This window comes from Molothrus aeneus, chromosome 20, assembly GCF_037042795.1.
Source record: "Molothrus aeneus isolate 106 chromosome 20, BPBGC_Maene_1.0, whole genome shotgun sequence".
Classification (NCBI taxonomy): Eukaryota; Metazoa; Chordata; class Aves; order Passeriformes; family Icteridae; genus Molothrus; species Molothrus aeneus.
The window spans coordinates 5,213,352-5,235,977 of NC_089665.1; the positions used below are offsets into that span (position 1 = coordinate 5,213,352).

General features: G+C 51.9%; 1 protein-coding gene across 1 annotated transcript; it reads left to right on the forward strand.

Moving 5' to 3' along the window:
- The first annotated feature begins 1,741 nt into the window (after positions 1–1,741).
- YWHAG (tyrosine 3-monooxygenase/tryptophan 5-monooxygenase activation protein gamma) lies at positions 1,742–20,301 on the forward strand. Its single transcript, XM_066563748.1, has 2 exons — positions 1,742–1,989; positions 19,117–20,301. The coding sequence occupies exons 1-2, from the start codon at positions 1,903–1,905 to the stop codon at positions 19,771–19,773; spliced, it is 744 nt and encodes a 247-aa protein (XP_066419845.1). The 5' UTR covers positions 1,742–1,902; the 3' UTR covers positions 19,774–20,301.
- The last annotated feature ends 2,325 nt before the right edge of the window (positions 20,302–22,626 follow it).

Here is a 22,626-nt window from a genome sequence, read left to right on the forward strand (position 1 = left end):
TTGCAGAGCAGTGCTAAACCCACAATAAAATCTTGCCCCAAAAGGGTGTTGCTCACCACCAGCAGCATTCCCAAACCAGTTTGTCCCCACCCACGTGGGTGAGGCCGTGGCTATGGGCTCTGGACAGCCACAGCAGTGCCCTGAGGACACTGGCACATCCCAGTGCCACCCAGGCTTCCTGTGAGGTTTCAGAAGGAAACCACAGGGCACAGGGGGATGGCTGAGTCCTCTGAGCTCATCCCCACATATCCCAAAGCACCTGTGCGGGGACAGTGGCTTTGGGAAGGGCCAGGGACACGTGGCACAGGAAGGACAGTGTTTATCTGGGCATCAGCACTGCCTGGCTCTCTCTAAGCAAGATAAAGTGCTTCCATTGGGATCACTCTGTTTATCAGAACCCTTTCCTTTCTCCCAGTGCCACAGCATCCTCTCAGCACTGCTTTATCCAGAGGCTTTTTAGGAAAACAGGATTCATTAAACCCTTGCATTCCTCCCAGTGCTGTAGCCTCCTCTCAGCATCACTTTATCCATAGATTTTTTAGGAAAGTGGGATGTCTTATGACTCCCAGTGGCTCTCCCCATGGCTGGAGCAGACATGTTTTCATCCTATGGGTTATCCATGAGTGACTGCCCAAGGTGGCTGTCACTGTCCATTATCCAGCGTTGATCTCCAGCGGGAATGCTCTCCTCTGTGGATCAGAACCCTGGCCATGGTGGGAAAAAGGGGGCAGGGGAAAGCAGGGGACATCACCCCAAGGCTGTCACCATGACCTGGCCCAGCAGTGCCACAGTGACCCCAGGCACAGCAACACTGCAGGGTCTCCACGGGGCTGTGAGTGGGTCTGGGTTTTGAGTGGAGCAGGGTTATCAGTGGGATCTGGTTGTGAGTGGGTTTGGACAATGGGTGGGTTCAGGTTGTATGATCACGATCTGTGTGGGTCAGGGCCACAAGTGGGCCTGACCACGAGTGGGACCATGCTGTGTGTGGCTCCAGGCTCTGAGGCCAGCCTGTGGGTGGCTCCAAGCTGTGAGTGCCCATGGGCTGTGAGTGGGCACGGGCCGTGTGTGGGCTCTCCGTGGGCCTGGGTGATGAGTGGGCACGGTGAGGACGGGCTCTGTGTGCCGTGGGTGGGCTCTCCGTGGGCACAGGCCGTGTTTGTGGGCTCTCTACGGCCCTGAGTGATGAGTGGGCACGGTGAGGACGGGCCGTGTGCGGTGTGTGCGGGCTCTGAGCGGGCCTGGGCTGTGACTGAGCCCGCTCAGTGTGCGAGCCCAGCCTGCGGCTGTGCCTGGGCCGTGGCAGCGTCCCCGCCCTGAGCGCGTCCATGCTGGAACGGCTCCCGGGCCGCGAGCGGGACCAGGCTGTGAGTGTCCCTGCCCCGGGTGGGCCCGTGCCCGGCGCTGTCCCGCGGCTCCATCCCGAGGGCCGCCCGTCCCACGGCGCCTGCCGGGCCCCCCCCCCCGCTCTCCCGGCGCGGCCGCGCCCTCCGCGGCCCACCCGGGCCGGGCTCCGGTGAATCAGCACAGGCGGGGCCCAGGGGGGCCAGGGGCCGGTGCCTTGGCGCGGGGCACGATGGGAGATGTAGTTCTAACAGGAGAGGATGGGCTGAGTGAACTCAGCGCCGCTTGCGCATCCTGAGGACTTCATCTCCCGTCGTGCTCCGCGGGCGAGGGGTGGGCGGGGCAGCGGGGGAGGGGCGGGGCGGGGCGGGGCGCGCGCAGGGGGGTTGTGGTGGCCCGCGGCGCGCGCACAGCACCGGGCGCAGCCGCCGCCGCCGCCTCAGCCGCAGCAGCGCCGAGACCGCCGCGCCCTCCTCGTCCTCCTCTTCCTCCTCCTTCCTCTTCCTCCTCCTCCCGGAGCCCGCAGCCTCCTCGCCCCTCTCCCCCCCGGACCCCGCGAAGATGGTGGACCGCGAGCAGCTGGTGCAGAAGGCCCGGCTGGCCGAGCAAGCCGAGCGATACGACGACATGGCGGCCGCCATGAAGAACGTGAGTCCCGTCCCGCGGCCGTCGCGCTCCCCACACACACACACACACACATAGGCACACGCGCACACCTTCCTCCTCCTCCTGCTCCGCTGGGGCCGCCCTCCCGTCGCCCTTCCCGCGTGTTCTCCGCGGTGGGTGGTGGGCTCGGCCCGGGGGGCCGCGGGGGTGTCAGGGCCCCGGTCCCTCGCCCTCCGACACCCCCAGCTGAGTCCCGTTCCCGCCGCTTTTCCCCATCCAGGGTTACTTTGCTTTCTCCCGACCCCCATCCTTGCCCTAGAGCCCCCCACGCATCCTTTGCCCTGCAGTGGGGCCCCTACCCAGCCCCACGCATCCTGCTCCTCTGCCCCGGAGCCCCCTTTCCACATCTTTCGCCTGGTCTGGGGCTCGCATCTAGCCCCACATATCGCTCTTTCCTGCCCTAACCCCCCCCCCGCATCTTCTCCCTTATTCCGGGGCCCCCACCCAGTCGCACACATCCCCCTTTCTGTCCTAGAGCCGCCCTCCATCCTCCCCTGCTCCAAACCCCCTCGCTTTGCCCTGCTGCCCCCATCCAGCCCCACGCATCCCCCTCCCCTGCCCTAGAGCACCCCCACATCCTCTCCTCTGCCTCGGGGCTCTTTGCCTCCGCAGCCCCCCATCCCCTTCCAGCCGCATTTCTGCTCTCCCCCCGCCCCAGGCCCCCTCCCGTGCCCTCTCCCCACCCTGCCTGAGCGTGGCGGGGCACGGGAGCCAGGCGGGGCTGCGGCGCTGCCCGGGGGGGTCACACCGGCTCGGGGCCCCGGGGGGCGAAGCAGGGGGGGCACCCGGTGTGGCGGGAGGGGCTTCGTGCACATCTCTCCCCGCTGCCGAAATATCTCCCCGTGCATCCCTTCCCACGCGTGGTCGCCGGGGCTGGTGTGCGCCCCTGACCCCAAAGATCGGCAGCCCTTTCACTGTCAAAGCTCTTATTTTTACTGCTCTTGGTTGGAGATTTATGAATTGAGTCATGTTGTATTCATTTCACGCTCTTAAAATAAAGACTCTGCATATAGCAGGCTGATCTGATTTGTGACACTGAACGCTCCCCTTCAATACTGACATTTTGACAATATAAGAAGGGAAAAAAAAACATATCTCTGATCTGATCTTGCAAACAAAGCAATCGTGGGAGGCAGGATCAAGTCATTCCAGAAGATTCTGCATTTGTCATATTGCAGAGAGGCTAGACTGGGTGGAGGGAGGGAGGGGGTGCTTTAAAGGGGAAAACTGTTCTTTATGTTTGTCTTCTTAGTCAGGTCTGAACCTTTGCTGGGAGCTGGGGTGTCCTCCCCGGCTGATGAAAAGTGAATGCCGATCTGGGAATGTCGCAGTCTGCCGTGGGTGCAGCTCTGTTTGCCCATATTGCACCATTTTGTCAATAACCTTGCATTTATCAAACAGACAAAACTGTCACAGCCCGAGCCCGGGGAGGGAGGAGATGTCTTATCAAGGAATGAAATACGGATAATCGGAACGAGATATTATCACATTAAGCCAGCCGGGCTGTCCCTCTGCTGCACTATGGCTTTTATACCATTTTCTGATAGCGGCATCTATTCATTTTAAAGCAAAGCCTGCTGTGTGAGCAGATCCTACAGCTCATTTCCTACGGATAATGCAGCCGCCGTGACAAAGCCAGCAGGGATATGCCCGGGACTCACAGCCGCGTTGCACTGTGAATTTCTCTTAGCCTGCTTCCCCGGGCTGGGTGCTCGAACCCCAGGTGCTGTTAAGAGCTCGTATGTGTGATTTTTCCTTACGGGCCCTGGTGAAACAGTAACCCGGGCTAACGCCTCTTATCAGCTGCCGGGTAGTTTGGCCGTAAGGAAACGTTCCCCAGCGGGAGCGCTGACGCCTCCCTTCACCAGCAAACAAAAGGCAGAGCTTTGTTCTTCCTTTCAGCACCGCGCTGCCCCAGCTCCGGCACGGCCGGTCCGGCGGCCACGGCCATGTCACAGCCGTGTCACAGCCGGTTATCCCCGTCCCCCGTGCGCTGCCCAGCCCCCAGCCCCGGTTGTGCGGGAGGCTGATGACCTCGCACTCATTTCCGTAGCAACGCCTAGTGATGTCATATGCCATGGTCCAAGCTGCAATGCACCCAGGCGGTAGCAGAGAGCATGCGGGCTGCGCCTAGCGAAGGTGATGCAGAGCCATCCTGCCCTCCAAACCTAGCCCTGCCTAGCGCCCTGCTGAGAAATGCTGGATGGTTCTCCTTTCAAACCTGTCGTGGCAGTGATGGGCATTAAAGAGGCTCGTTTTTCCACCGTTGCATTTTGGCGGCTGCCTCACATGGGTTGTTCAGCCTCAGCCCTGTGTGCTTGGGAACCTGTGCTGAATGGATGTGTTAATGGTTTAAAATGGAAATGGTGTGCTGGGCTTCTTGCTGTCTGCTGATTCATCTAGGGATGTCTGGGATTGCAATAGTTTCTCAAAAATAATATTTATATATAATAACTTCTACTTCCTTCCTTCTTGTAAGTGCTAGCTGCCAGTGCCCCTAATTGCTGCCTGCAGTTGTGTTGCTGCTGCAGGGGCAGGATTGCTCCTTCAGCCCCCAAAAGGGGCAGGTTTACTGGGGGGGGTCTCTGAAAACAACAGATGATCCCTCACCTAGCAGAGGGAGCAGAAGGTGATGCCACACCCAGGAAGGGTGCAGGGCTGGGCCCATCGATCCAGGGTATGTCTTCATGACCTTGGTCACCTCAGTGCTGTCTGGGGGTACCATCAGCCCTCTCAGGTGCTGGGGGACAGGAAAGCTCTCTGCTGGTCCCCAGTGTGGTCAGACATTGGCCTTGGGCTTGCTTGCTGGAGTTTCACTTCCCACAGTGCTGGTGGTTGGAGCAGGATGCATTTTTGTCTGGTTCAGCTTCAGGAAGAGCTCTGCTGTGGGATCCTACGCCAGGGCTGGGGATCAATATCCATTAGTGCTGCTGCTGGAGGCTTTCCGGAGGTGGGAGCCCTGCCAAGCCCCTGGGCCAGCACTGCCCAGGGAGCACAGCACGTGCCTTCCCACAGACCTTTACGTGGAGGGGATGTGCAGGTGAATGAACAAAATGATTGCAATAAAAGTGTCTGGGGAGGATTATTGCACTGCACCTATGGGTGGTGTAGGTGTGGGGCTGTTCCCTGTGAGGGGAGCACTGCTCGACTTTGGGGGGCCCAACCTCTGCAGCAGGGCCGTGGCTGTGCTGCACGCAAGGACCACCAAGTGTGGGTGTGAAGGGGGGACTGTTGGAGATGCTGGAAAGCAGATGGCTGCTCCAAGCTTCAGACAGCACAGCTTGGTGCAGTAAATGGCCATTGTGGGTGGAGGAGGAGCGTGAGGATGGGGAAGTGCAGGCCTTCCCTGGCACAGGGTATGTGGGCTTCTCCCGTGATGGTCACCAGCTGGGCAGGTTATCATCCCCCACATCCAGTTATCAGTGCTGATAGCAAGGCTTCACACAGACAGCAGGATCACCCTTGGAAAAGGGGTAGTGACACAAATGCAGCCTATCTGGAGAGTCCCCAGGAAGCAGAGCAGGGATGATTAGCTGCTTTCTGCTCGCAGTGTACACAGACAAAAGGGTGGTGAAGGTGGAAAGGCTTCTCCAGGAGGAATGCTGGGCAGGCCATCTGTGATGGTGGGAGGGGACCAAGGAGTGCGAGCTGCTGTAGTAGCACTTCCCAGGGGGGCTGGGGATGGCTTTGCAGAAAGCATTCCCAGTGCTGAGGTGGATGGTGCAGTCATTAGCTGTTGGCATGCCATGGCAGCATCGATGCTCTTGTGCAGGCAGATTGAATGCTGCCCAGCCTCACGGTGCCTGCAGAGCACTGCTGGACTGCAGTGGTGCTGGGCATTGCAGACAACCTGACTCATGAGCAGGGCTTCCTTCCTGGAGGTCCATGGGGTCAGGGCAGGAAGGTGGCTGTCAGGGGCTCCTGTCCTTCTGACCTTGTAGAGGTTCACGGTGTGGGGTTGTCTCTGTGTGACTCAGCCTTGGGACCTCATAGCCATAGCCTGAGTCACATCTGCTCCTAAGCCACAGATAGGTCGCAATGTGCCCTGTGTGTGACTGCAGTGGACACTGCTCACAGTAACTGGCCAGTCTTCAGCACATCAAGCTCTTAAAAATTCCTCTTTGAGCTCCTATGAGTTCTTATTTAGTCCATTAAGGAAGAGTCACTGACTTACAAGATCATGCTGTGTGTCTTAGTTGGCCAAGTGTAGCATCCAAGGTGGATTGGACCCAAAATATCTCTTCTTGAACTAAACAAAAGTGATATTGAGACTGTGATGGAGAATATGGCAGCTGAATACATAGAAACAGTAAAACTTGGGCAAGGGCTCTCCATGAACCCCTGGATTATTTGGGCTTATTCAGTAGATCTATTGGATGTCTAACCATGAAAGTGCAAAAAGATTGGTGGGAGTTGTCTTGATTTATTAAATTTTTTTTCAACCACCTTTCTTTGCTGCTTCTTGTGTAAAAAGATGGCTGGTTCACAGGAGATTCTGTTGTTTTAGTACACCAAATAAACTTCATAATGTCAGTGGATAAACCCTATCTGCCTCAGCTGTGTTTACCAGCTGATCCCAAAGTTGCTCTCTGGAATCAACTCCTTGGACAATGATGATGTGTGCTTGGGCTTGCTGGAATGCTCAGGAACAGCAGTTTAGGGACAACCACAGAACTTCAGCTCCAGAAATGTTTCCTGGGTTGAAAACTCCAGCATCTAGGGACATACACACTGTTCTTGGAAACTAGATGATGCCTTTGGCATCCTTTTAGTGGTTCTCATGGATGTTCTGGATGGTGCTTTTAAGAGGGTTATCCACATAACTGTGGTGTATCCCTGTGCCTCCTGCAGCTGAGATTTGGTTTCTGATCAGGGAGGTGAAAAACATGGTTCTACCTCAGCTTCTGTGGCTGGTAGAATTAAGATTTTCCTTAATTTGAGGATCCCCACCATACTTTTTCCCCTTCTTCATGTGTATTACTGAACCACTTTTCTTGTGCCTGGGCCAGTAGCATTAGTGCTGCTCAGGAGCATGCTCAGCTTGGCTTTCCAAGTAGGAATAAGCAGTCTCAGCCTTGCTAAGCTTAAGATCAGGGAGGTGGAGTAAAAGTGACCTGATGGACCCCATTAGCCTGTGGGGGGCCTGGGTCACAATGACCCCTAAGTCACAATCCTAAGGACAAGGATTTTTCAAAGCCTGAAACTTCTACTAGCTTAGAATTGGATCTACTAGCTGTTGCTCTTGAGGACAGAAGGAGAAACAGGGCTCAGGGTGCAGCTGATGGAGCAGGGGCTGGGGAGGAGAGTGGTAGCCATGACTCCACATCTGGACAAAACTCCATGGATGGTGACACATCTGGCAGGGCCTAATGCACCCAACTCTATCACTGAACTCTTGAGCTTCTATTTGGAGCAGCTTCATGCCAAGTAAACCAAACCAGAAGTTGTGTGCAAGAGTACATATTTAGGAAAAAAAGAATCCAAGCTTTTGTGTGTCCCAGCTGCTAGTGCTTGAGTAACCAGCTGCTTTTTGGGAGGTGGCTTTGTCTGAGCTCAGACGTGTCCTTGGATGTGGAGCACTGCTGAACTTGTTGGTGCTGCTTTCTCCTTGGCAGAGGTGTGTTGGGAGCTCAATTCCAGTCTGGCAGGGAAGAGCCATGAGGACTGTCAGACCAGTTCAGACCAGAGCTGGCTGCTCAGTGTCCCAGCCAAGCACCAGGCTGTTCAGAGGCAGGTACAGGGAAGGAGGCATTGGAAAATGCCTCCAGTCTGACCTGAGGGAGCTTTTCCTCAGCTGGGTCAATGCCTGAGGCATTTAGTACTCTGCCTTGTGCTTTCTGCCCTGTTCAGCCTCCTGAGCTGCCACCAAAATGTGAATGCATATTACAACAACTGCAGTCCAAAGCACAGTGGAACAGGATTTGCCTGGCTTCCCAAGCGTTTCTCCATTGACAGCCTTGATAGGATCCAGGCATCATCTTCCAGCTCACTGTGGCAAAGCTGTGAGGCAGGGCTGAGGTTGTTTCTGGGTGGTGCTGCACCCTCAGTGCTTCCAGGCGTTCTCCTACGCTCCGGTGCTCTGCAGCTCATGACAGATTTTTCCAAAGGAGGAGTATTTTTGTGCTAACTGGTTTGGAGCCAGCTTAGACCTTCTTTCCTTTGCTGGTCAAGTCTTTCTTTTCCTTCTGGAAAGCTGAAAGCCTTCAAAAACTTCTGTTCTTTACTGGACAGGTAACTAACCCAGCTGGTCCTTAGCTGAAGTCTTGTTCCCCAAGTGTTAGAGTCACATAACTGCAGAGAAATGGCAGCTGCCATTTCTGGAAAATGGCAACTGCCTTTTCAGGGAAGCAAAAATTGAGTGAAAACAGAAGTATTGATTTGACTAGTGATGGTCACTGCTGGGCAGCAATAGCCTGGAAACCAGCTAAAACAAGGGGAAGTAGCAATGGATTGGTCACCTTGCTGGATTTTGGGTGGCTTTGTCTGTCAGCCTCTGAAACCTTTGGCTTGTTTTGAAGAAGCAGTCCAGATAAATGGTGGTGGCTGGTTTTATGCTGGTGGCATTGAGATAAAACATTCTGCTGTGGCTGCTGGCTGCCAGGCTCTGCCTGTGCTTCTGCCAGTGCAGTTTTTGGTCATTGAAGGTGGGGGAACTCTTCTTTCCTCATGCAAATGAAATAGCTTTGTGGGAATGTTTTTCCCCCTGTCTGCTTGATCTAATGAGCAAAGTCCTTCCTCCCAGTCTAAAATGAAGGAAAATGGCAACAAAATTACTTCAATTCTGCTGTTTAAATTTATTTCATGTTTCAAGTAAGAGGTCTGACTCTTTGCTTCAGAATCCAGATGCCAAGATGTGGGATTCCCACCCATGGCTCTGGGGGAGGAGCTCAGCAGTGGGATGGCTTTGTCCATCTTTTCTGAATGCACAATGATAGTGATGCTGAGCTGCTGCATCTTTCTGGCCACTTCTATGGGCTGGAGCCTTGGGAGCTGCTGGGGCTGGTAAATCATAAGGGTTGATCTTCACTCTTGAGTCTCATGCTGATTATCTTGGTATAGTCTGGAAAAACTCAGAAATGGTAAATTCTGGAAAATGGAGCTGAAATGATGAGGCAGCAATTCTTGTGCTGCAGGAAACACTGACAAGACTGTCTCTCAAAAGCAAAGCCTTCGTGTAGTGGTGAAACAAAAGCCTTTGTCTGCCTATTTAAGGGCAAACCTCCCCCAGTTTGAGGTTTTTCTGTGCTAACCCAGATTTAGTCACATCTCGGACATGACCCAGTACATGCTCAATTAGATATTAAACAAACCTGATTTTTGGCCCCAAGCTAGTGATCTAGTGACCAGGGGCAGTGCATTAGTTAATTGCAGTAGGAGAGTGACTAGAGAATGATGGCGTGAGATTCCCTTAAAGTGATCCCCAGATTAGGGATTAGAGTACTTAATGTTTTTCTTCTGTGAAGGAGATGTTGGAATTGAGTCCGTGTATGGGTGTTTGAGGCAGCTGTGCTTGGACGAGCCCAAGTCTGCAGGGATTCCAAGTGCAAACCATTCCTTAATTGTTTGCAAATTCCCTCTGATCTCTCTAGATGGGTTGGCTTGCTTGGGATGTGTCTTTGCTTACGTACCAAGCAAAGCTGCTTGGCGTGTCAGTGTGCTTCTGACTCCTCTCTGAGATGGTTTCAGCAAGGCTCCAGGAAAACACCAGTGAGAAGTCTGAGCCTCAGTGCTAATGAGGCTGCTGATGGACACGTTGTTTGGACAGTTGTGGTGCTCAGCAGCATCAAGTTTATTAATAGTAGGTGGAGAAGCTGTTGCTGTGCCATGTGCTAACAGACATGCTCAACAATTGCTGTAGGAGATCTCTACTTGTAAAAGGCTAATGCAGCAGTGAATGAGAACCTGGGGGAGATTAACAGCCTTTGATTTACACCCAGCTGGGGCAGGCCTTGGAGCTTTGCCTGTTTATGCTGTTGGGCTTTGTTACATGGGGTGAATATTTCATTACCTAGAATTTGGGAGCTTGGCTTCTTGTATTTGGTGGTGTCAAGATGATGTTGGCACCTGAGGGGTTCTGTCACCTGTGATGAACTGAGATCAAATCTGTGGTGGGAGTACCTTGGGCTTCAGAAGAGGCTGGGAGGGGATGGCTGCAGCCAGGCAAGGGGAGTTTAACAGTTGGATCTAGGATAGTGACCCTCCTTGTCATTTAAAATCAGTTACAGTGCTCCAGAAAGCTGCCAGAGCAAAAACTTGACTTTCTTCTTTTCTGCAAGTTCATTTAAGAAATTAAATAAAATTGTCTTTGCTAGAGGTGTGTAAAATCAAGCCTAAAATCCCCGAAGCAGTGGGAGGGTAAAGTACATCTGGAGGCATAATCACCTTACTCACTGATGTAGAAATTAAACCTATCGTGGAGCTGGCATGCAGGAATCCACCTGGGTGTTCTGGGAAGTCTCTTGCTTAATCTGGAAAAACATGTTTGAGACACCAAGGAACTGCTGGATTTGCAGACCAAGAGACCTAGAGCAAAAATCTTGTGAGGTGCTTGTTTTTAATATTTCCAGAATCTTACCTTGATGTGCAACAACCAGGTGCTCCCAAAGTGTTTGTGGGAGTGACCTGGAGCAGCTAAAAACGTGCATGCTCACTGCAGGGAGTTTTGCATGGCTGCAGCTTCTCCCATTTCACCCTTTGGAGCAGCAGCTTGCACCTGCCATGGCAGCAGTGGCTCTGCCATGCCAAAGGAAGCCATGCCAGCAGACAGGAATTGCCCAGTTCATCCTGCTCCAGCAGAGCTGGGAACAGGCTCTCCCAGCAACCAGAACCTGCTCTCAGCCTTGAGGTGGCCTGCCCATGGCACATGATGCATTCTCTCTTGGCTCAGCTAGGCAGAGGTCATGGGCACAGGTAGCACAGAGCCCCTGATTAAGGACAAGGCCTGGCATTTGATGCTCTGGGGAGGATCTGATGATCTGGTGGCAGGATTCTTACTGCTTGGCACTGGGGCTGGAGGTGAGCAGGAAAGCACTAAGATCTGAGCCAGATTAGTACCCTTGGAGGCTGTGAGGTAAATCTTTAAGCAGCTAATGCTCCCAGCAGCACTAAACACCCTCCCCACATGAAACTTGGTGTGTTTATCTAGAGTCGCTGAAGTCTGTCTAGCTTGGGTTTGTTTTACCATTAATTGGAAAGAAAAAAAACCATCTTCCTCTGCGTGGACCAAGTCTTAAGACTCTAGAAATGTCCAGTAGCCATCCTGTGAATGGCTGCTTCAGCTCAAAAGCCTGTGAGTAGGTGGAGTCTTCTGAGGAATAATGCTTAAACAGAAATTAAAAACCCCCAAGTCTTTAAACTTGTACAGAAATGCTTCTGAGGAAAGAGCTGCAGTTACTCTTGAAGAGCTCTTCAGCTCTCACCTGGAAAAGCTTAATGCAGCCCAGAAGAGCCTATAGCAACCATGAATTGTCATTCTCCTTCCAAAAGGATCAACGGATCAACTCTGAGCTCCTGAAACTTGCTGTGAGCTCCAGGGGCACTTCTGAGCTCTCTCAGCAGTGGCACGCTGTGGCACTGATCTTCCACGTGCTTAGCAGAGAGCTTGGAGACCAGGCTGTCAGCAGGGAACAGAGCAGATAATCTGAGGCAGGAGAGCTCCCCAAGCTGTTGGGTGATGGAGAAGGGTGGTGCTGATCCTGTGCTGCTGCTGAGGCACTCAGAACACAGCAGTGGGCAGATGATGCTGCCAGCCTGCCATATCCTGGGAAGGAATAGCTTGGCATCCCTTCTGTTGCTTTGTAGTTAGCAGGCAAAGGTGCTGGTATCCCATCTGCCAGGGACAGTGTGATGAGCCCTGAGTGACAATCCCCTGAAATGCTGGGGATGATGTGCTTGGACTTGCTGCTCTCTCCATCTGGTGGCTGGGAGGCACTAGGCCAACAGAGGTCAATCATGTTCCCCGAGAGTTTTTAATAAGCACCAGGCAGGTAGTGGCAGCAAGATGCTGAAACAAGTTGTCCTCCAGCCAGTTTTCATCTTGTTTAATAGCCTGTCAGTAAGGCTAATGGGAATCAGGGTGTTAATAAGGAAAACAAGAAAACTTGAGCATAATTCCTTCCTGGCTCAAAAAGCACATGCTGGCTAGAGGAGCAGCTCCCTGCGACAGGACTGTGCAATGCTAACTCAGAAATGGTTTGTAGCTCCTTGAACATTTGTTTGTAAAACACTTGAACATACACAGAGCTGGGAGGCCAGAGTTTTTCCTTCCATTTGGTTACTGGGATGTATCTGGGCTGCTCTCTGTCCACAATAGCCATGGCAGGCAGATGCTCCCTCGTGTTTGCCTTATCTCAGGCTGCAGAAGAAGTCAGGGACACAAATCAGTGGCACCCAGGTGTTCTGTGGTGGAAAGAAACCCAGAGTCGTTAGACCAAGTGCTGGGACTGCAGTGCTGCAGATAAGGGCTGGTACACAAAATGGAGCAGCTCAGAGCTCTGCTGCTCCTACTGGTGTTCTCACCTTGGCTCCCTTCAACCTTTCATGTGCAAGAATGACCCAAGCAGCTGAAATTTGCTTTTTCTCCAACTGAAATCCATGATGGCCACACTGAAACTGGAGCAGGAGGTCTGCAGGCTCCACGGACTGATCAAACCTGAATGCAGTGCAATCACATGTAGTTATTAAGCTACAAAGGCCAATAAAATAAATGAGCTCTTGGTTTCCACATCTCCTAGTTTGAAGACTTTGTCTTGGGTGGTTCAAAGTCGCCTTAAGTAATAAAGGCTGCAGAGTGGGATGAAAGCTGCTGTTAAGTGTAGGAACATGCAGAAATCCTAATTGGTGTCTGGAGTGCCTGAGTAGCCTCTGAGATGCAGTGGGGCTGCAAGCAATAAACAGTTCTCTGCAGACACTGGTCCTTGAGGCACTGGGGGCAATTTGAAATGTAAGGACAGAACCATCCCATGTGCCCTCAGCTGCTGTCCTGTGACGTGAACTGGCCCTGCCAGCTTAGAAAACGGGAACTAGTAGGGGATTATTCATAGTGAAACAGGCAGAGGAGAAGGCAGTGGGGAACTGCGTCTGCCCACAGCCTGCACGTGCTTTCTTTTGGTCTTGTCTGGGATGAGAGGAAGGGTTTGACCTACAGCCCAAAACCCCCCTGGCCACACTGAGTTAAAATATGAGCAGAGGACAGCAGAAGGGGTCAGCAAGGAGAGAAGCAGTTCTGGTGTGACTTCCACTTTGGAAGTGTGACATGGGGGCGAAGGCAAGGCAACAGGGAAAAGAACCCAAACCAATCTGGGAACATTTTAGATTTAGGTCTGGTTTAACACACGCCTACTTCACCAAAGTAGGACAGTGCTTAAGAAAAGCATCTTTCCCACTGCTGTGATGGAGGACAGCTCACGCTGGTGCTTGGGGAGAAGCTGCTCTTGGTGAGGCTGTGTGACATCGAGTCGTGACTCTCACCAGGCTGCTGGGTAATGGTGACAATTTCTTGTACTTGAGGGCAGCCATTTCTTCAAGCTAGGGGAACAGGAAAAAACAGCCAGAATGTCAGTCATGACCTTCCAAAATGACAGCACTTGGGCTGCTGAAGGTGGTCTTGACACAGAATCATTAGGGTTGGAAAAGACCTCCAAGGTTACAGAGTCCAACCTTTAACCAGTCACCACCTTGTCAACCAGACCAGAGCACTTAGTGCCATCTCCAGTCATTTCCTCAAAACTTCAGGGATGGGGGCTCCCCCAACTCCTTAGGCAGCCCCTTCTGATGTCTGACAACCTTTTCTGTGAAGAAATTCTTCCTGATGTCCAGCCTGAACCTGCCCTGGCGCACCCTGAGGCTGTGTTCTCTTGTCCCTGCTCATGGGTGGTGGGGTCCCAGCATGAGACAGCAGCTGGAGATGGGGGCAGGTGACATATCTGCAGGTGTTGTGACCTTTTTCAGCTCCTTGAGCCTGGAGGGGTTGTGTGCTGGTTGCCCCTTGCCAGTGGCTACAGATCAAGAAGGAATTTCAGTGGTCAGAACATCATTTCAAAAGCACATTGGCCTTTCAAAAAATGAAACACAGGAGGGGACCTTCAGGCCAGTGCTCAGGCTAACAAGCTGCATGTGAAGGAAAACAAGGCACTTGCTAGGGTTTGTGTGGAGAGATAACAAATTTAATTACATGGTGCAGGAGCTGTAGATAGAACAGGAAGCATGAGTGCTGAAGGGGAGATGGATGTTGTGTATCCTGGTGGGAGAGGAGCTCTGATGATCTTCAAAAGCTTTTCTCAGTGAACAGTTTGAAGTTCTCATGGCTGTCTCTGTCTCTCCAGGAAAGCTTCACTCTTTTGCAGCTGTCTGATGTCCTGAAGGACTCAGATTCTCTTTTAAGCAATAAGAAGAGCAAGTGTTGAGGTTTATAACATGGGTTAAACTGTCAGATGTTGATGGTATTCCCCAGGGAAGGATCTCTGGGTCCTGTCAGCTTGCCAGTGCTGTCTGCTTTAAGATAAGACATCAAAGCCAGGCAGAAGCTGTAAATGGGTGGGCACTTAATTATCAAACTAAGTGAAAAGTGTGCAAGAATAAACAGGTAGAGCTAAGTCCTGTGATGGATCTTCACTGCAGTCACTGCAGGGACCTCAAAAACAGTCATTTCCTGATGTATACTCAGACCTACTCATGCAAGGTGAGAAGTGGAGGATGGGAGTCCTGGAATAAGCCCCTAACCAACCTAACTTGCTGTTCTCTGAGCAAACCTTCCCCGTGGGTCTCACCAAAGCCTGTTAATCAGGATACTTCCAGAAAGCAGGTGCTGTAGAGCCAACCCTTGGGCTTTTGGAGTTTACATACCTTGACATCAGGGACAGGTAAAGTTCTGCTTGTTCCCTGGCTTCTCCTCAAGAGGCTGAAGCTTGCCTGGCTGCAATGTGATCCTCGGGCATGCCAGGAGCCTGCCAGGTTTTGGGCAGGGTGCTGAGTCAGAGCTCCAGCTGTAGTGGAGAAATCAGGAAAACCTTCTCAGAGATGGTGCTGCCTCTGCAGTGCTTTGTTGCAAATCACAGGGCTTGGATTTGTACAAGCCTCTGGTCTCCCAGGCAGTATAAACCCTAAACTTCCAGTAATTTTTGTCCAATGGGAACTCAGGGAGATTCCCCATGGCTTAAGGGCCCTGGAGTCTGGGTGGTGCAGACACTGTGCCATCAGAGAACTGGTGAGACTGGAAGTGGCAGAGTCCTCCAGCTTGGTGATGAATGTGCCTCCCAGCCAGAGCCTGGCAGCATGGACTGCTCCATGCCAAGCTCCCTGCACTCCTTGCCTAGGTGTCCTTGTGCAGTCTGCTCCTGGCAGGTGTGTTCTCCTGTTTTTTTTTTTTTTTCCAGAATAGCTAGATGACTTTCCTCTATCAACTTTCCACCATTGGATCAGCTCCTTGTCCTTGGCTGTTTGTGCCACATCCAGGACTTGACACTGGCTCATGCATCCCCTGCCCCTCTCCCTGGTCTCCATGAGCACAAGAGTGAGATGAGGCTGGACAGTTACTGGGATTTGCAGAGCAAATTCTGCTGTTCCCTGCTGGCAGCCAGGGAAGTTAAACTCCAAACTGACTGAGCTTCCCAAAGAGCAGGTAGACTGCAGCCAGGGCCTGATGGCTTTGTGCTCCTGCCAAGCACTCCTAATGCCAAACTAGGATTTTCCTTTGGCTATTTGAAGTCTCTGACTCCATGTAACAGTGCTGGAAATGGCATCAGGGGACCTGATCCCTCTGGGGAGGTGAAACCCCTTCAGGGTATGAGTTAAGGGGGAAGGTTCTGCCCTTCCATAATGTGACTGCTGCAATGTGATCCAGGCCTGATGCAGGATATTGCCTTATTTGATGTTAAATCAGAAGCATTCAGTGCAATGCTACAAACTCAGTATATCAGAACCTGCTGTTTAGCCAGTGGCTTGGCTGAGCTCACTTTGTTTCTGTATCCTGCAGTGTAAGAAAAAAAAAGCCCTCAGCATTTGTTTGGCCAGCACAGGCTGCAGAGAAGGCACAGCCCCACGTGCATGTGACAGGCTGGTGCAGAGGTGTTGGAGTGGATTCTGCTGGAGATGGGCACTGGTGCAGTGCTGTGGAAGAACAGAGTGACAGTGACTGCACAGTCTGGAGTGGGCAGGGGGCTGTGGCAGGAAATGCCAGCACAGGCAGGGGGGCAGCAGGCAGCTCTGGGCAGACTGAGGGCAGAGATGTCCTCAAAGGCAGCTGAACCTGGGATACATCTTTTCTGCCTTTTTCTGACTCTGATAAGGCAGCTCAGTGTACCCTGCTGTCTGATACCTTGTATCCTGGGCATCTTGCATTTTCTTCCTGCTGGGAATGCAAGAGCCAGATGGTTTTCTGTTCTTCCTCCCTCAGCTCAATTGCAAACTAAAATGTGTGGGACTACAGCCTCTTCCCTCTCCTGGTGCTGAGGGCTGTGGTCCTTGTCCCCACCCGTGTCACATCTTGGCCATGTCTCTGCAGTGCTCCTTCCTGGGAGTCTGGGTCCTGCTAGAAAGCAGTGACATGGTTAACAAGGCTCCCTTCCTGCTTTTACAAGTTCCCTGTGAGCTCCCATGGGGAATCTGCTGTCTCCACAGGTGTACCTTCCATCTGTCAGCCAGTTTGTTGAAAGGATTTTGACAGGCAACTTTCCTCTGTAATCCTTAATAGCTTCGAATTTAAAATGTTTATGGCAAAGCTAATCCCACGAAACTCCCTGTAGTTTTAATAAATCTGTCCTCCAGCAAGACTCTTCTGGTGAGAGGAGGTAAATCTACTTCTTCCTGCAGTGATAGGTATCTGCAGACTTGGCTGTGGGGCACCTGCTTGTTCCTCACTTCAGAACTGGTGTCTCTTCTCAGGGAGCATCTTGCTAAAAGCAAAATTTCATCTGGTGATCAATCTCCACAACCCCTGTCAGGACAGAAAACTCTTGGAATCAGTGAGTCTCTTGTATAGCTGTTGGTGTTGGACACTCCATTTACAGCTGGAAGAGAATAACTCAGGCTGGGATTTCTGGATGTTTCTATTTCCAAATCCCTCACTCAAAACAGGGCAGCTTTGGTGGGATAAGCCCCCAGGTAACCTGATGGAGTCTTTGGTATCTCTGAGGACGGACAACCCGTAAGCTCTGGGGCAGGGGGACACCTTGCTTGTGCTCCCAAAGATGTCTTTAACCCACAGAATGATTACTGTGTGTTTGTGCAGGTGTCACTGAGAGGGAAGAACGAAGGGAGACATTCTGTAAAACTGCAGAGCACAGCAGGCAGGCTGGAGGCAGTGTGTGTGTGTCTCACCACGGGTATTTGGGCACATTGTGGTTGGGCCCTGCCTGGCCCTGCTGCAGGAGGCAGGATATCACAGGGATCCCAGGGCCCTGTGGTTAAACAGTCACCGTTGTCTTGGCCAGGAGAGGGGTGTGAGGGTTGGCCTGGCACTGGGAGCTGGGGATGGCATCGCTGCCCTGCTTACCTTGGGCGGGAGCACTGGCAGCTGCCCTGGCATCCTGCTCTGTGCTCTTTGTCCTGTGCCTCTGGCAGCTGCTGATAGTCCCAGGAGATCCTGCCCTCATTAATGTGACACCCATTTCCCTGCTGCCTCGGCTGTCTCTCACCCTGCAGCAGAAGCAGCTGTGCTGGTTTGCACAGGAAGACCCTCTTCCATATAGAAAATGGGCTGCTGTTCCTCTGCCAGGCTCTGGAGCATCCTGTGGAGCAGCACAGATCCACACAGCAGCAGGGGTGGGAGTGGAGGGTCTGCTTGCTGCCTCTGCCTTGAGGGAAAGGGCTGGAGGGGGTCTGATCAGAGACTCTGCTTGCTGTGAGGGAAACAGGCTTAGCTGTGGCCTGGTTTTGGGAGGAGACATTAGGCAGAGCATGGCTGAAGAGCTGCAGGAGGAGTGGATGTTCTGGAATGTGCAGGTCAATATGGTGTGAGCAGCTGTGAGTCGTTCAAGGCCATTCAAATGAGGTCCTGGGCTGGGCCTTTGGCCTCCTGCTCCCCACCATAAATGTGGTTATCTGGGCCCAGAGCAAACCTTGTCCTTACAGATCCTTGTGAAAGTGACTCAGTGTTTGCAGAAGCCTTTCACATCCAAACAATTACCTAATCCTTTACTGCCCTGAGGTGGCTCACAGGTTCCTGCTTTGGTGGCCTGATTCCCAGGTGGCTGTGCCCAGGGTGTGTCCTGGGGGAAAGGGGACAGTGGCCATGCCCAGGCTCAAAGTGGCACTTGGCAGCTGTAACCAGCCCAGGGGAGCAGCCATGTGCAGCTGCTGCGTGGTGTCCTGGCTGCTGCAAGGGCTCCTCCTGCTCCTTCCTGGGGCTGGGAAGCTGCTGCAGTCTTGGCCAAAGGTGCTGCCCAGGTGGCTCCAGGCAGTAATGGTGTTGTGGGAGCTGGAATGGGATTATTGTGATACCAAGTGGTGCTTCCCAAGTTACTGAGGGAGCTCTGTGCTCATCATCTCCATAATCCCTTTGCAGTTTTTGTGGTGCACGAGGCAGGTAACGCTGTTAACCTCAGTGAGGAAAACCCAATGTGGGGCATTTCCCCTCACCGTGTGAGCTTCAGTCCTCTTCTGTGCAGGTGCCTGAGGCAGTTGCAATTGTGCTGTCTCAGAGATTCTTTGGGTGTCTCTGAAGCGTGCCCCATGCTTGTGGGAAGTGGAAAAGATGAACACCCTGTAGCTCTGGTGGTGCTAATCCATGCAGGTAGCTCATAACCCTGGACCATCTCCTCCCTCTTGCTTTGACTGTCCCTCTCCCCTGCATCACCAAGCCCAAATCTCATCCTACAGGTGAAAGGCATCTCTTTCCTAGAAGACTTTTCTGGAAGATGCTGATCTCTCAAATGAAACCCAACGCCTGCTCCTTTTGTTGTGGGTCTGGACCCCACAGCATGATTTCCCAGCTGGCTCCTGCTGGGATGGGAGCAGAGACAGAGCTGGATGACAGAGCAGGACTTTGCGAGCTGCCTGCCTCCTCCTGCCTCTCTCTAGAGATGCACAGGAGCACCCAAAGGAGTGATGGGAATATCAGAAGGCTGGGACTTAACCCAAACGTCTCTTTTCTCTCCCCCTCTCTCCACACAGGTGACGGAGCTGAACGAGCCCCTGTCCAACGAAGAGAGGAACCTGCTGTCCGTGGCCTACAAGAACGTGGTGGGGGCGCGGCGCTCGTCCTGGCGAGTCATCAGCAGCATCGAGCAGAAGACCTCTGCAGATGGCAATGAGAAGAAGATCGAGATGGTCCGTGCCTACCGCGAGAAGATCGAGAAGGAGCTGGAAGCGGTGTGCCAGGATGTGCTGAGCCTGCTGGACAACTACCTGATCAAGAACTGCAGCGAGACGCAGTATGAGAGCAAAGTCTTCTACCTGAAGATGAAAGGGGACTATTACCGCTACCTGGCCGAGGTGGCCACCGGCGAGAAGAGGGCGACCGTGGTGGAGTCTTCGGAGAAGGCCTATAGCGAAGCCCATGAGATCAGCAAGGAGCACATGCAGCCCACCCACCCCATCCGGCTCGGGCTGGCCCTTAACTACTCGGTTTTCTACTACGAGATCCAGAACGCGCCGGAGCAGGCCTGCCACCTGGCCAAGACAGCCTTCGACGACGCCATCGCCGAGCTGGACACCCTCAACGAGGACTCCTACAAGGACTCAACGCTCATCATGCAGCTCCTCCGCGACAACCTAACGCTCTGGACGAGCGATCAGCAAGACGACGACGGCGGAGAAGGCAACAACTAGACCCCCCCGATGGACTGGCAGCCGCACGCTGATGCTAACTACTGCAGTCTTTATTTTTTTCCCACGAGTGGGGGGGGTCCGGGGTGGGGGAGGGAAAGGGAGGGGACACCTTCCCAGGGAGGCCCCCCACAACCTGTCTTTGATTGCCTCGTTGACATTTTTGCCAAAACACCACTAGTGGAAGTCAGGCTGGCTGTGCTGGTATGGAATAGCAGCCTCACTGGCATATGGACTGTTCTGTAGATTATTAATACAAGTGGAGCTGTCTTTAATTTAACTTTATTGCTAGAAATAAAAAAAAAAAGGTTTTAAGACGAATTTGCGTGGATGGAATGGCCCTCATTTTTAAGGAAAGCAACGCAAAAACATTTGGAAAAAAAAAAAAAAAAGAAGGGGAGTTCTGTGGTTCCAGTAAGGCTTCGAGCGTTTGTTTCCGCAGCCCAGGTGCCGTGTGCCCGCTCCACGTCGTGGGGCCTCTCTCTGCAGCTCTGCCTGCCAGGGCGCAGCTGCAAATCCCCAAATTGAGAAGGAATTAAAAATAAAACCAACAAAACTAAAGAATTTGGGGCTCGCAAAGCCCTGGGATTTAGGCCATCCAATCTTTTTTTCTTCTTTTTTTTTTTTTTCCTTTTTTTTTTTTTTTTTTTTTTTGGTTGAGATATTTATTAGGGTAGCTTACAGTATTAACACTAAATTGCAGTTTACAGTATTTCTACATTACAGCCATATGACATCAAGCCTTTGATTGTCTGTTTTTCTTTCTTTTGCTAGTTCTTTTGGCTTGCCTTCCTGAGCAGTCCTCGCCTGTGGACTGGCTTTAGCTATTCTGTGTCGCCCAAGGCAAGGAGACCGCCCGCCCCGAGGAACATCAAAGCTGCTCTAGTTTTTTGGTCAACAGCTTAACAGGTGCTTGGCTAGCGGCTGTTTCAACTATTTTAAGTCCACAGCAAAAGGTTTAAGAACTTAATTAGACAAAGGGGGAAGTGTTTAAACTTAAAAAAATGCCACTTAAATAAAAAACAATAAAAAAATATTAAAAAAAAAGAGCATTCAGGTCTGTATGTCATGTACTGTGTTTGGTATTTCAAAAGACCATCCTGATTTAAGGTGCCACAGCTGCTTCCTCAGGGATTGCACTGCCATTTCACTCTGCCTGACTTTCTCCCACTGTACCATGAGGTTTGTCAGCAGATCTCCAGCACCCAGGGCTCCCTTGTTTGTCACCAGGGAAGCCGGGTGCATTTTCCTTTCTCCTGGGGAAGCTTGTGGTGTAATGAGTGAACTTCAGGAGCTTAGACACTAATTTGGTAGAGAAATTCCTCAAGGGAAGAGCTACAATCATAGACATTTCTGTCCACCATCGGGAGCCCAGGAACTTAGTTCTCTTCTTAGCAAAACCTTTTCTCAGTCTGTCTGATCCGGCCGGGGGTGGGAGTTGGGGCATCTGAATTGCTTAGCAGGTACTACTTACCCCATTTTGAGTAAATTTAGCTTTAATTTTGATTTTTTCCATGGTTGTTGGAGGTTCACTGCTGTTCTCTGGCTCGCGGAGCGCTGCGCCCTGCAGCGCTTCCCCCAGCGCCGCGCAGTGAGGAGAAACCGCGCTCGTGCTTTAATTCAATCCTTATCGTGATTCTGACGCTGATTTTGGAACCAGGCTTTCCCCGGCCCTTGCGAGAGCCAGCCCGACACGGCGCCTGGTGTTGAGGCACACACGGCACCGCCGCTCCCGCTGCCGGGGCCCGGGGGCACGGAACCGGCTCCGGCCCCTCCCGCCGGCCCCGAGGGGCGCCCCAGCCCCGGCCCGGCTTTGTTTGGGCCGGGCTCCCTCTGCTCCGAGCGTCCCGCAGGGAACGGGGGGCGCAGCCTCCCGCGGCGAGGGCTGTGCGGTGCCGCTGTGTGCCGGGACCGGGAGATGCTTTTAGGCTTCTGAGCTCCCTCTCATCGACCCCCGTGTCCCGTGAGCAGTGTTGTCCCAGCTGTATAATTGGAAGTGATTTACTGGAATTACAAAACCTATCTTCTTTTTTTTTTATTTTTTTCTTGGTTTTTTTTTTCCCAAATGATTACTACTCTTTTTGGCTTTTTGCTCTGGCTGCTTTAGGAAACTTATGCAGGAGAGATGGCACAAGAGGGCTAAAAACGGAGTGGGGGTCAGGGACTTGATTTTTAAGCAGCTTGAATGGTTTCTTTCATTTTTTAAGAGATGCACTTGCCTATGATACTGTCTCTCCAGTGAAATGATTACTGCTCCATTACTCTATTGATACAATATTGTGCATGCTAGTGTCGTATTTCTATACAGTAGCTTGAAATTTATTAACTTATACTGTAGATGTTATGTATTCCTATGACAAAATAGTCTTCAAAAATTTTTTAAAGTTTTTTAATTTATTTTTCTTTCCTTTTTTTTTTTTCGGGGGTAAAGTTTGCTCTACCAAATAGTGATCGTAACAAACTGATCTGTTATGGATGTTGCTATAGTGACATGCAATTATATATGATTTTGTTTTTAAAAAGGAAAAAAAAAAGCAAAAGAAAACACCAGTGTTAGCTTAATCTTAATGTCTGGTGTTCGTCATGGTGAAATTATAACTATTACAGTGTAGGAGAACAATGACTGTGTTCTTTGAATGAGCCTTTGTTTGTGCTTTTTGTCATGTTATGCAGTGAACTATTTTTAAGGTCTAATCAGTGATTATTTTTCCAACTCCGTGTTTCTGTAAGGAATTATTTCACACACGGACCATTCTTAGCAGTTTTTCCTCAGTGATGGAATATCATGAATGTGAGTCATTATGTAGCCGTCGTACATTGAGCAAATAAACTTACAGATCTGACGTCAGCGCTGCT

Excerpts from the sequence above, each read along its gene's own strand:
- YWHAG (XM_066563748.1), top strand. The coding sequence starts at position 1,903 with ATGGTGGACCGCGAGCAGCTGGTGCAGAAGGCCCGGCTGGCCGAGCAA. Across the intron at positions 1,990-19,116 it reads TGGCGGCCGCCATGAAGAAC|GTGACGGAGCTGAACGAGCC; the intron begins GTGAGTCCCGTC and ends CTCTCCACACAG.